At 36.3% G+C, this 14,505-nt stretch overlaps 1 protein-coding gene across 4 annotated transcripts in view; it reads left to right on the forward strand.

Annotated features, from left to right (window-relative positions):
* Nucleotides 1-14,505, forward strand: part of ITGA2 (integrin subunit alpha 2) — a 105,816-nt gene that overhangs the window by 55,843 nt on the left and 35,468 nt on the right. For all 4 annotated transcript variants that reach the window (XR_010587369.2, XM_005556877.5, XM_045393700.3 and 1 more), the window contains 7 exons: nucleotides 2,048-2,162; nucleotides 2,327-2,454; nucleotides 5,114-5,262; nucleotides 8,959-9,109; nucleotides 9,405-9,570; nucleotides 11,438-11,514; nucleotides 13,624-13,762. Coding sequence is in view for 3 of the 4 variants with exons in the window: in XM_005556877.5 (XP_005556934.1) it covers nucleotides 2,048-2,162; nucleotides 2,327-2,454; nucleotides 5,114-5,262; nucleotides 8,959-9,109; nucleotides 9,405-9,570; nucleotides 11,438-11,514; nucleotides 13,624-13,762 (925 nt within the window). In the remaining variant the exon portion in view is untranslated. The remainder of the gene's footprint in view (nucleotides 1-2,047; nucleotides 2,163-2,326; nucleotides 2,455-5,113; nucleotides 5,263-8,958; nucleotides 9,110-9,404; nucleotides 9,571-11,437; nucleotides 11,515-13,623; nucleotides 13,763-14,505) is intronic.

The following is a 14,505-nucleotide window of genomic DNA, read 5'->3' on the forward strand; positions in this document are numbered from 1 at the left end:
AAAATGTAATCAATTTTGAACAATGTCATTCTATTTTTACTAATGGATATTACTATTCTGATGACTGTGCTGCCAGTAAGTGAATTAGGTATTGCTTGTGATATGTGTTAAGATCAGTGCATAGATGAATATTGCAAGGGATCTTTATGGTTTATGATATTCCAAAGTCTTTACAATAAGGTTTCTTTAATTTTTTGTTTGTTTGATTTTAAGGTTGCAAAAATGTAAAGAAAGAATATAGTAATACTTAGAGATTACAGAATGTGCCTCAAAATTTTTAATCTATAACTCCAGATAAAGTAAAAAATAAAAGTTAAAAAGCCAGAGAATTTGAGAGATTAATTAACATTACAGGTAGCAAACAGAGAGGCAGAAAGAGAGAGAGGGGGAGAAAGAAAAAAAGAAAAAACCCGAAGTTTCCTTTACATACTTAAAAGGTCAAAATCATAAGATACTCTTAAGAATTATGTGGAAAAGACTGACAATCATCACATTTTTTTGAAACTTATTAAGTTCTGGGCTTACAGTAGGAATGTAGTTCTGGCACTTACAATTGGCATATTTTAATTTCAACTTCTTAATGCTGTTTTCCATTGCTTTTAAAACAAAAAAAAAAATATTTTTGAATACTTCATGAGTTCTTTTTCAAAGTGATTTTAAAAAACTTAGGAATGGGGATATAGAAACCAATGATTGGTATCTGTTATTTGGTAAACAAACCAAAGACATTAATAATGACTTTCTTCTAATTAATTGGCAAAATAAATCAGTTTTATAGGGAGAAAACTATGCCTTGTTCATTGCACATGAAATATGGCCAAAGCTGCTTCCCCTTTGACAGTTAAACTGGGTCAAATAAGTTTCCTTTTATTTTTCCAATTACTTCACGCAAGCCCATATTCTTCTGTTCAGTTTTAATAATTGATTCACAACTTTACATAATGCTACATTCTGTAGGCATTTTTTTAGGAACTTAGATTCTCTTTTGTACTTGTCTCCTTTTTCATCTCTCAATTTTAAAGTTATTTATCTAATGTTTCCTGTGTTATTTAATCATGATTTAATCAGGAGTTCTTGGCATTCAAGGACTCCTGAAAAGGAGAGAATTGGGATTGCATTAATGGAGATATTAAGGATTGGAGCAGGTATAATGTGAGCAAGAAGACAAGTACCATTCAGAATTAGTGACTGCAGTTAATTAGGAAGTGGGCAAGGTTAGAAACTGGTAGTCAGTGAACCTCATTTGTGTTTGCTTAGCATATGGAGTAATTTCGAACTGAATTTTCACACAAAATTTGCCCTCTCAACGCTCCTTTATAAATTAGGGAATCTGGCAACGCAGCCTATTTCACACCAGTGGGCAGGCAGAAAACACAGTGGTCTGTACATAGGCATGAGTTCTTCATTCACCATGATGTCTATACCTGACCCCAAGCCCTCTTTCAAGAGTTATTGCCATTAGGTTTATGGTTTCTTCTGAGCACTATGAATGGAAGGAACTGAAGAAAACTAATGTTCAACAAGAACAATGATAATGATGCTAGCTAACAATATTATATGGCATTTGCTATTTACCTGGCATTGTTCTAAGTGTTTTATATCTATAGACCCATTTAATCTTTACAACAATATTAAAAGATAGAATGTGTGGTTTTCCTCATTTTACAGATGAAGCACCTGAGGCCCAGGTAACTGAGAGACAAAAAGTGAACTTGCATGCATTCTCCTCCTTGGTGTCCTCTGGAGGGAAAGCACCTGTTTTATCTAGTTTGTTGGGAGACCTCATAGACTCCTCCCTTCTCTGACACCTGCTCCCAACAGTCCCAGCACTCCTCCTCCCACAAGGCTTGCCACTGGGCACAGAGCATCTGCCGCCTTCTCCATCACTTCTGCTTGCCCCAAATGCATTACTGACTCATTTGATTTTGAGTTGACAATTATTAGTATCTTGGAAAAGAGTAGAGATGATTTCTGAGCTCCATAATGGAGAGGTAGAAGTTAGCATTATTCATATGTTTCCATTGATTATTTTCTCATTTCTTTGAAGACATGTGGTCCTCTGTGGGCACAGCAGTGTGGGAATCAGTATTACACAACGGGTGTGTGTTCTGACATCAGTCCTGATTTTCAGCTCTCAGCCAGCTTCTCACCTGCAGCTCAGCGTAAGTTATTAATGTGCAGATGGTCTGAACAATGCCTTACAGTTAAAAGAGGGGAAAAAGGTTATCAACTAGTGGCACCCAAACCCTCCTTAAGTCTCATTTTTATATGGCTGTGAAATGTGACTTACCTTTGGAAATCTGCTTCTTTCTCTTTTCCTGTGTAGCGTGCCCTTCCCTCATAGATGTTGTGGTTGTGTGTGATGAATCAAATAGTATTTATCCTTGGGATGCAGTGAAGAATTTTTTGGAAAAATTTGTACAAGGCCTGGATATAGGCCCCACAAAGACACAGGTATGGACAGCAGAAGTGCATAAACTACCTTATGACTTTCTTTCTGAAAAAAATTGTTAGATATAAAGTCTTAATTTTTATATTTGCCGAATCCCCATTTTAAATGCATTTAATGGTAATTTTTAAAGTTAATTGAAACTTGTACTACATTGGGGTTATTCTACCTGTGGCTTTGCCCAATACTGGTCTTTTGACCTTAGAGTTCTATTTCTGACACAAGCATTGAAGATTAAAGTTATGGGATATAACTTTTTTTTTTTTTTTTTTTTTTTTTTTAAGACTGAGTCTTTTTCTTGTCATCCAGGCTAGAGTGCAATGGCACAATTTAGGCTCACTGCAACTTCCGCCTCCTGGGTCCAAGCAATTCTTTTGCCTCAGCCTCCTGAGTAGCTGGTATTACAGGCTCCTGTCACCACACCCAGCTAATTTTTGTATTTTTAGTGGAGACAGGATTTCACCATGTTGGCCAGGATGGTCTGGAACTCCTGACTTCAGGTAATCCACCCGCCTCCGCCTCCCAAAGTGCTGGGATTACAAGCATGAGAAGCATGAGCCACCACACCTGGCCGGGATATAACATTTTAATCTTCCTTTAGTTTCCTGTCTTTCCCCTCTAACCCATGCATTACATTTTAAAATTCAGTATGTATTTTTATATACATTTGGACTAATAATTAATTTCTTTTGTTTATTCCTTGCTGGTAAAACAAGTATTGAATTCTGAAATTTGTATAAATAAGTCACTAAGCATAATTCTACCATTTATGATAATGTTTTATAGTTATTTATCATATTCCAGTTTAGCTTGTCCTTTTGCCTACAGAAAAGGTCTTTTCAATAATTTTATATAGCTCTTTATATTTTAAGAAGTCTTTAATTTGCTTTTATGTCTTCTTGAAGTAGGCAACTAAAGCTCAATAGTATTATTTTAAAGTTCAATTTCCGGTTTTGGTTTTTGTTTTTTGTTTTTTTTCCTTTCTGATTGAATCTGCCATTTCCTGAGCCATTCTGATTGTAGCAGTATACTGAACCAGTGTCAACCTGGACCAGTTCACCATTACCAGTGTATGTTCGTGGATTGCATCTGATACTCCAATGTCCAACATCTAATACAAATTGTTGATGTATTTTTCCCTAAATGCTTTCCAGCTATCTTTATTGAAATTTGCTTCTCTGCTTTCCTGTTCACTATCATGTTGTTATATGTTTTCCCCCATTGAAACTGCTTTTCAGTACCAAGAATATCTCAATACCCACAGAAGCCTTGGAAATTTCCCTGTGGGCATTTTCCAGGACATTCTGCTAAATAAAACTACATATAGCACTGGTTTCCAGAAAGCACCACTCTTATAGCCCCTTATAAGTTTTCATATGTATCTTCTTATTTCTTCTGTTTCTAAATGAGTTGCCCTCATAACGTGACTAATTTTATTTAATAGCCTCCTATATAGAATTCACAGTCTTGCTCTTTTGTGTCTTCCTACCACAGTGCATCTGATTCCTCTCTAGAAGTGGTTTAACTCAGTCTCTTTTCTTACAGCCTAAATTTGACCTTCCTGTAAATCCTAATCTACCACATTTCTTTACATCTTTCTTCTTCTTTTTCACACAGAAGTCCTGGGGCTCTGTCATGGGATTACTATCATCTTCCTCTCATATTAAACTCTGAAATTCTCAGTTATTTTTTATTCTTTCCTCCCTCTCAAGTCTTACATCCCTAGAGAAAGGGGTCCAGGAATATTGTATTTCTGACTATCTTCCCAGTGCCTAGCTTACTGCCCCCTTGGCAAAACGCAGCAGATGGAACTCAGAAATCCAGTCCTTGCTCCTTCCACCTCCTTACATACTGACCTGTATTTCAGAGAGCCTCTTACACTGATCCCTCATTGCACTCCTGTTGTGGAAAGCCCATCTCCTTGGCTTAGAAGATGATCTCAATGTTTACAAACAAAGACATTAACAGAACGGTGTGACCTTGTTGATCTCTAGGATTAGGGAATGCTCCCAAACATCTTGTTCAGAAATTCTTTTTTTCAGCTCTTTCAAATAAGATGCTTTCCAGTGGCATTTTTCTCTGGAAGCCAGAAACTCCCTGCCCCGCATGCACATATAGCATCTTCTTGCCAGAGTTGCTGAAGTCCATAATAGAGGAAATCCAGCACAATAAAGAGACCTCAATTGACTACACTGATTAGGAGCACATTGGTTTTTGTTGTATTCAATTCTAATTATTTATTACATAGTTACTGTCCTTCAATGACATGTTACTCTTCGTCTATGAGCTTCTGTCCACTGGTAATTAGAATGTTTATTTAAATCAAGTTTAATCTTCCTGTTAAAAACAGTGTTCTAATAGTCATCCATATTAAAATATTATAGGGCAGTATTAAAAACTACAAATATTACTCTTGGGAATCAAATCATACACTGTAGGACATCATCTTTCTTGGCAATAGTACTGCTATTGTACACTGATGGCCTCTAACGAGAAGAAATTATTCCATTGAAAGAAAAGTAACTATCAAGAACAAAGTTGGAAGTGATGCCTTTAAGCTATTGGCCCATGTCTAAATGTACTTTTGATTTTCATTTTATTGGTTAAGTAGAAATTATTTATAATGTAATGACAGCCCATTAATAAATGTCTCCTCTTTTGAAGGTGGGGTTAATTCAGTATGCCAATAATCCAAGAGTTGTGTTTAACTTGAACACATATAAAACCAAAGAAGAAATGATTGTAGCAACATCCCAGACATCCCAACATGGTGGGGACCTCACAAACACATTCGGAGCAATTCAATATGCAAGGTAAGTTTTGGGGCTAATAGGCCAATGTTTTCATAATGTAAAACATTATATTTATGTGATAAATAAGAAAAAGTAAGGAAAAGACAAAGAAAAATAATATACCTGGTACCTCACTTAAATCAGAACTAATAAAGAAAAAAACATAAGAGCATTCTATGTCTTGAATACTTTGAGAAGGCAGTTGGGAAAGTTAAATGTTTGATTTTAGGATATTTATAAGATATTACATGATTTTTATATGAATTTATATGAAATAAATGAAATGAGAAGACCTTAGATTAAAACAGTAGGAAATGGGGCAATCTGTCATAATTTGTTAAGATTCATCAGAGATCCAGACAAATTGAGCTCATGGACCACTTGGTGTAAATTAACAAAGGCCACAGAATCTTAAACATATGAGTTTAATTTTATTACACTTATTACAATCAGTGGGAAATATGAAATTATAACAATACTGCACTCTCTTGATTCTTATCTCAATTTCTTTATTTTCTCAGATCCACTGACCTTTGTCTTCACTCTATGTTATAATATGTTTTTATTGTACTTTAAGTTCTGGGGTACATGTGCAGAATGTGCAGGTTCATTACATAGGTATACACATGTCATGGTGATTTGCTGCACCTATCAACCCGTCATCTACATTAGGTATTTCTCCTAATGCTATTCCCCTCATAGTCTCCCACCCCTCAACAGGCCCCGGAGTATGATGTTCCCCTCCCTGTGTTCTCGTTGTTCAATATGTTCTCATTGTTCAGCTCCCACTTATGAGTGAGAACATGCAGTGTTTGGTTTTTTGTTCTTGTGTTTGTTTGCTGAGAATGATGGTTTCCAGCTTCATCCATGTCCCTGCAAACTAGATACCTTCACAAAAATACTAAACACACTCCAGTTGTTAAACAAATTATTGAGAACAACAAGCTTGCCTTTCCTTAAACCTATTCTCACTCTTTGTCTTGTGCATTCCTTCTTTTCACCACCATAATTCTTTTTGAAAAAAGCAGTTCTATTCCCTCCCTCCACTTCCTTGAAACCTACAGTTCTGCCACTAAATAAGCATGACCCTCTTCATCCCCCAACCCCGTGGTCCCACCTCAAACCTCATCCTTTCTGGCTCCTCTGAACATTTGATAATGATGAACATACTCTGCTATTCCTAACCAAGTTGCCATGACACCACACACTTCTCAAACTCCTGACAAATTCTTTTGCCTCTTCACTAGCTCCTTTTCCTATTTTTCTTCACTAAACAGAGCCCTCTCTTCTTTACTGCCCTTCTCCTGTAGGAATTCTATCCACTGTCATGGCATCAGCAGCAACACTGTGTCGGTTATCTCATTGCTATGTTGTCAGCCCTACACTCTCTCCCAAAACTCACACTGGCATCTAGCTGATGCTGAATATTTTTATTTGGAGTGTTCGCTCACTTACCAAATTCAATCCCTCCCACACTGGCCTTATTCTTTTCCCCGCCACTCCTCATGAACTTGCCATTTTGATTTGTACCACTGTCTCTTGCCCAGTCATTCGAACTAAAACTTTGGTTTCCTTTATTCTTTCCACTCTTCCTTACATCACACATCTGGTCAGTGGCCACATCCTGTCATTTCTATTTCTGTATTTCCTATTTTATCTGTCTTCTTCTTCTGTGTGTATATTTCAGTTGCTGCTTCCATCAACTGGTGACAATCCCAAATGTCTCCAAAGTGGATTCCCCACAAGAGAAGATATGATTGGTTTGGTTCATCATTACTGTCTCTATTCAGGGACAATAAAGGTTTTTTGGGCCAGGCCATCTCATAAGCTACTGGACAGTCAGCAGGTCAGCTGCCATTAGGTGAAGTGCCCTTCCTGATCCAGCAAACTGGACTAGAAGGACAAAGAAGTTGAGATGAAAAATGGCCTTCCTGGAGTTAGAAACTGCAATGGGCCCTGGTTTTCAGCAGGGAAGGTGGGAGTAGTATATTTCCCTGTCTGGAGCCTGGGGCCCTGGTGAGCTTTGTTCTCCAGGACAATGGCCACTGTCCCTTGAGGAAGGACTTGCCTAGCTTTCATCATCTTTCAAAAATTTGGTTTTCTCCCTTGCACCTTTGTCTATCTCCCTCTTCCCACTATTTCCCAAGCTAACAGGATTTAGTCTACCCAGTGCTAGGAGAATCACCCAACTTTTTACTCATCCCTCCTAGAATGTAATTGCCTCTATATTTCTTCTCTCTCTCTCGTCTCTTCTTTAAAACATTGAAGATAATCTGAAATTATTTCAGTAAATATTGCCATATTTTAATTCACTTCATTTCATTCAATGCCTACAGTTGCAGTTTATTGTTTTAAGCACTGCAGGTAATTAAAACTAAATGAGACACAGTTTATGTCCTCAAAAACCTTAGAATCATACATGAAATTTACAGTGTGTCATAAAGAGTATGTGACACTCAAAAAGGATCTGATGTGAATAGTGTAATTCAAATTTGGCCGAAAAATACAGAAGTTTTCTACATTTCTATAGTCTGCATTATAGAATACAAAATACATTTTAGGAAATAAAATGATATTCTCAGTTTTAAAGACAGCGTATTTGATATTATCTCTTAAAATTTGAAACGTGTGTATCCTGTGCCCCAGTAATTTTACTGCTAAGATTTTATCCCATTTGAAAAAGTATGCCAAGATATATACACAGGGATATTTATCACAGCCTTACTTGTAAAACTCAAAATGGCCTAAACACCCAATAATGGGGAACCGGTTAAATAAATCAGTCTTCCTTCATATGGTCCTCCAAATAAAATATTATGCAGCCGTTTAAAAAAAATAATGAGACCTTCATATATGTGCTGATATGGAAAGGTCTCCATCAGAGTGAAAAACAACTGTTTAGAATATGCCCTCATTTGATGCAAAGGCATAAGAATGATACAGTGGACTCTGGGGACTCAGGGGGAAATGGTGGGAAGGGGGTGAGGGATAAAAGACTACAAATTGGGTTCAGTGTATTCTGCTCGGGTGATGGGTGCAAATCTCATAAATCATCACTAAAGTACTGATTTATGTGTAACCAAATACCACCTGTTCCCAAAAAACCTATGGAAATAAAACAATTTTTAAAAAAGAATGTGCCTTCATTTGAGTAAAAGTTTAAGGAGTAGACTATGCTTGTACCTATATTACATCTAAATAAAACATTTTCTAGAAGGAAATGCAAGAAACTGATAATGGTGCTTACCTATGGAGAGGGGTTTAGTGTCACATTTGGTTTATACCTTTCCAAATACTCTGATTTTTTTTTTTTTTTACTGTGGATATCTATTACTTTAAAAAAATAAGTATTGAAAAAGTAAACACAAGCCTAATGCATACAATTTATAACAGAAATATCTTTGCTCTATTGATTGGTACTGATTAATTCAACTTTCTTAGAAGAAAATAATTCTAAGAAATACTGGGATAAATACATGCACACATATACACACATATGCCCTGACATACAAGACACTTTTTTAATGTCAAGAAAGACTTACATTTGTATATGTTTCTCTACAAGCTACAAATGGAACATTAAATATGTTGCTAGAGTTAATATGGAGTTACAATATATTCTGTTTAAAGAACTATTTTCATGTTTCTATTTTAAACCAGAGGTTCTCATATTAACTTCGTGTTTTGATAGCAAGTCTTTAACTTTATCTGCCACAGAAAATATGCTTATTCAGCAGCTTCTGGTGGACGACGAAGTGCTACCAAAGTAATGGTAGTTGTAACTGATGGTGAATCACATGATGGTTCAATGTTGAAAGCTGTGATTGATCAATGCAACCATGACAATATACTGAGGTTTGGTATAGCAGTAAGTGGCTTTTCTTTTGATTTGTCTTGCAGCTATTGGGTAAATCTTCCTTTATAGCATCACTTCTCAAGGCTGCACTTTCCCATTGGCTGTTCATAGTTGAATATAAAAGAAAGTTCTTACTCTATCTCTGCTTCTTGATGGTTTTCAATCCTGTCTACTAAATAAAGGGTTGTGGAAATGTTGCTTGATTTGCTTCTCCAGAGGGGCTATTGTGTTCAAAATAGACTGGAATGTACTCGTAGGGAAAACGTACAGCAATAATGACTGTACATTCTCTTCCTCTATTTTCAAGGTTCTTGGGTACTTAAACAGAAATGCCCTTGATACTAAAAATTTAATAAAAGAAATAAAAGCAATCGCTAGTATTCCAACAGAAAGATACTTTTTCAATGTGTCTGATGAAGCAGCTCTACTAGAAAAGGCTGGGACATTAGGAGAACAAATTTTCAGCATTGAAGGTAAAAAAAAAAAAAAAAAACTCCTTTCAAGAATTTTCTTTCAAACTGTTTAAATAATTGTTTATTATCACATATTTGCTTTATCAATGTTAACTTGTATACCTTGTATAAAAAGAGCTCCTACAATCAGTAAGAAAAATGGATGAAAAACATGAATAGTTTATAAGTGATAAAATACAAATGACTGATAAACATAAGAAAAGATTCCCAATTTACAAAGTATATTTCTAAATACTTTCAGTAAGTATTAAAAAATATAAATTAAACCAACATTATGTTTTGCCTAAAAGATGACACAGAATAATAATGTTTAATCTTGGAGAAATTATCAGGAAGCAAAGAAGCTCATACACTGTTGATAGAATGATAAATTGTTATGACTTTTGGGGGATGATGTATTCATATCTATTAGAATCGTAAATAGTTTTATCTTTTTACACTGTGTTATGTAAGTACTAAAATTCCTGAATATGTTTACAGTAAGCATATATATTTTTAAAATTAGAAAAATACAGCAAATATTTTTAATAGTTTAGTTTTTGAGGAAACATTTTATTTATAGGACCTAAAATAATTTACTTAGGTGGCCTTGGAAAATCTAGTTAGTGCAGAAAGATCACATGTTCAGGAGCTCACTGTGTGGGGAACTAGCACACACTTCACAGCGGGTTAAAAGAAAAAACACACACATGACCCAAATCCTAGTTCTTGATGGTTAACCCAAATAACTCTTTGCAATAAAGATCATATGTTATTGGAAACCTATGTATCAGGTACATCCTTAGAATCTGGGTCTAAAGGTATTGCATAAATTATTCATTCATATAGTCAAATTTTGATTTGATTATCCACTGGAATTACTCAAAAAGCTTTATTGCTTCTTCAGTATCCCATGGTGCTTCAAAGTTGTTTAAATAACCATTTAAATCCAATGTGCTCTGAGATAACACAAAATCATTGGGCTATCCACACTGATAATTGTATTTGTTTGTAATGGAATGAATGAGAACAATTGCAATCTACAAGCTAGCTAGAAACGATCTTGAGCATTATCTACTATTATGGACTTTGGGGAGCATTATTCTATTTTATTAAAAATTATCTCTACTCATCCTGTGTAAATTATTTTATCTTCTAAAAAAGACTACGTTGTACAGTACAGTTTGTCTTCTTTTCTGTGTTAAAGTGTCAGTCCAGTAATTTAGCTTCCTTTTTGTGAAGATTAGTGAAATGTAACCATTTTGATCATACTGTATGGAAAATAAGTACCAATTGGATCTTACAGTGTCAGTGACAGAGGCAAGCACATATACAGAACCAGAACAAACTTCCCAATTGGTAAAACTCCTACTCAGTCTTCAATTCTGATTCCTAATAGCTAACTCAATTATCTCCCAGCAGTCTTCACTACAGATCAATTGCCCAGCTATTCCACCTGCATCTGAGATATGTGTACATTATCAGTACCAATATTTCAAAGCTAAAATTTCAGTTAGTTTCTTAGTTAGTAATCATCAAGTTTTTAAAAAATTATCATCTCAGTTTTCACCTTACCTTATACCCTTTGTTGAGTGTCCTTTGGTATCAAGAACATCATGCATATTCTGCTAAATACATCAGTGTTCAATTAAGATTAATGCCAACTATGAACACTACTTTGGAAATATTGTTATTTCTATAACCTGCTAGAACACTTTCTTAGTAATTTCTTCTTCCCAGAATACACAAGCTCTGTATTTTGGGGTGAGTGTTGGAACAGTGTGTGTTTGTGTTTGTAGGCATGTATATACATACATGTCTGCATGTGTTTGAAAACTTGATTTAAAATTACTGACAGTAATAAAATTTTTTAAATTGAATGTTCCAGGTACCGTTCAAGGAGGAGACAACTTTCAGATGGAAATGTCACAAGTGGGATTCAGTGCAGATTACTCTCCTCAAAATGTGTGTATATCAGATAGCTTCAAGCCATGTTGTCATTTGGCATAACACTACCAGACACAGTAACCTTATACATTAAGTGGGAAGACAGCCATCTAGGGATCAGCCCTTCTGATTCCTAGTCACGGTCATTTAGTTTCTTTGTGCTGCTGATTTACCTCTAAAATGTGAAGGTTAACAATGTCCTCCCTTCCCTGTTTCATAGGGATCTTATATGGGGGAAAGCTGATAGTATACAAAAAAGTCTTTGAGTACTCCAGGGCACAGACAGTATATTAACTTAAGGTATTATTCCTGCAGGAATTGTCTTTGAATCAATTTTTAACAACTGGAAATGTTTGTTAAAAACATTCACTGTTGTCATCACTGTCATGGTCAAATTCTGAGTTGTCATAGTATCTTTTTCTAAGACCAGACAGAAAAGAGTTGAAAAAATAAGGAGGTAGGAAAAATGTGACATGGGATTGGAGTACAACACTCTTTTCAGCTCAGGGAAGTTCATTTCTATCTCTCACAAACATCCACCTCCTGGGCCCCTGATTCTAATTTGAGTCAGGAGATGAGAGAGATAGTGAAAGGAAGGAAAAAAGAAAAAGAGAAAGAGATCCTGGGAAATATTTAAGGGACAATAGGAAGTCAGAGGATTTGATCGGCAGGTCAGAGGACCAAGAACAGCTTGTTTTCTGTCTAGAATCAAAGGAGCTGACTTTTTCTCGATCATCAATCCTTAGATATACTCATAGAAGTTATGGATCTTTCCCTTAGAAAAAAATATAAATGAATCTATGCACGGAGAATTTTGCACACAATCCCATGAGGTTTTTGTACATACCCTAAAATCCTTTCATGCACCCCAAATCCAGAATCCCTCAATACTACAGTCATTCACATAACTTCATGGTCTCTTATCTTCAAAGTAGAACACATCTTTTTCTTTTTCTTTTTTTTTTTTTTTTTTTTTTGAGACAGAGTCTCGCTCTGTCACCCAGGCTGGAGTGCAGTGGCCGGATCTCTGCTCACTGCAAGCTCCGCCTACCGGGTTTACGCCATTCTCCTGCCTCAGCCTCCCGAGTAGCTGGGACTACAGGCGCCCGCCACCTCGCCCGGCTAGTTTTTTTGTACTTTTTTTTTTTTAGTAGAGACGGGGTTTCACCGTGTTAGCCAGGATGGTCTCGATCTCCTGACCTCGTGATCCGCCCGTCTCGGCCTCCCAAAGTGCTGGGATTACAGGCTTGAGCCACGGCGCCCGGCCGAACACATCTTTTTCTTACTTGCTATTTTTCATGGCTTGTATTTTTTAGTCCAACATCATATCTTTGGTATGTTCTAAGATAGAAGAATAAAAAATTAAAAATAGTGTATCTCATCCTCACCAAATCTGCCTTCTGTGATGATTTGTAGCTTTGACTGTTTAGATTGGGTTTCGAGTCAAATCAGAGTAGGCTTCCTCCTTTGCCCTCCCCACAGGGCTGACAAATTGTTATTTTCCTTCCAATAGATTGAATATCACAGCTATAGGTGCCTCCTGTAGCTGTGATATTATCAAATAGATGGAATATGTGAATATACAGGAACATTTGAGAAGGGGTCAGGAAGAGAGAGGAAGAAAGCTGAAAATAGAGCAAGCCGGAAGAGGGCCTCCCAAGATGTGTCTGGGATAGCAGCAGCATCTCCGTTTCTCCTGTGTCAGTACTTCCTGTTTCTCAAGCATGTCTCATATCTGGCTGTGAGCTTTCCTTATAAATATGTGGAGTGAGAGGCCCACTTCTGACTCCTTTCTAAAGGTCATAAGGGTTTACCATTGGCAAATATATGCCTTTGAACGGGACATTTGAAGATGGCTATGTACCTGTCCTATACTATAGGTTATTACAAAGGTTTGTCTGTATAACATGTCATACTAAATAAAGTTCAAAATAACACAGCCAATGGGAAGGCTTGTTCTCTAGCACAAATATATTAAGACAATTAAGAGATATGTCAATAAATGTTCATATATATTTCATCATTTTTAATAAATCTAAACAATTTATTTCAATGTTTTGCCTCCCCTGCATTCTTATGCTTTAAAGGTGGTTTGTTTTAATGATCTTTATTTTTTAATTATTTTAGGATATTCTGATGCTGGGTGCAGTGGGAGCTTTTGGCTGGAGTGGGACCATTGTCCAGAAGACATCTCATGGCCATTTGATCTTTCCTAAACAGGCCTTTGACCAAATTCTGCAGGACAGAAATCACAGTTCATATTTAGGTAAGGCATAGTAATAATTGGCTCAGCAAACTTAAGTTCCCTTGCTTTAAACCAGCTCTTTGTTGAATCTCAGAGTGAGTTCAGCAAAACCCTTGAACTGTCTGTCATCTAATTGTCATATTTATTACACATATATATGTTGTCTCTGCCAGTCGGGCCTAAAGGCATAACTACTTATTGGAGTATTGTATTATACTCACTAGTTTCTTCTGACTGGTCAAGTGGTTGTAATTCCTGGAACATGATTGTGTTCCTCCAAAATGGAAATAGTTCCCAAAAGTAAATATAGTAAGTGATAGTCTTATATTGTTTTAGAGCTCTTAGTCTTCTTGTTCTTATAATAAGCAGCCACTGATTTTGCAGACTTACTATGGGACAGTTCCTGAGCTGGCTAGTCTGTCTACATAAACATTTAAATCTTTCCAACCAGTCTTTCAGGGATGTTTTGCCTTTGAGAGATAGCAAGATTAACTTGTCTAAAGTTCAACAACCTAGTAAGTGGCAAATCCAGAATTCAAACCTCGGACTGTTTCCAAGACCTATGTTCTTTCTACTGTGCAACACTACCTTTTAAATACATTTATTCATTCGTTCCAGAAATATTTGTTGAATGCCACGTTCACAGGTGGCCAATGAGGGCAACCTGGAATCTAGAGGCAGTTTTATAGATAGAAGTCCCATCTACACAGGGAAGTGCTTCGGGTCAAAGGACAGGAGTAATTCATCTTAGAAAAAGGAAGACA

Source organism: Macaca fascicularis, chromosome 6 (genome assembly GCF_037993035.2).
Source record: "Macaca fascicularis isolate 582-1 chromosome 6, T2T-MFA8v1.1".
In the NCBI taxonomy this organism is placed as follows: Eukaryota; Metazoa; Chordata; class Mammalia; order Primates; family Cercopithecidae; genus Macaca; species Macaca fascicularis.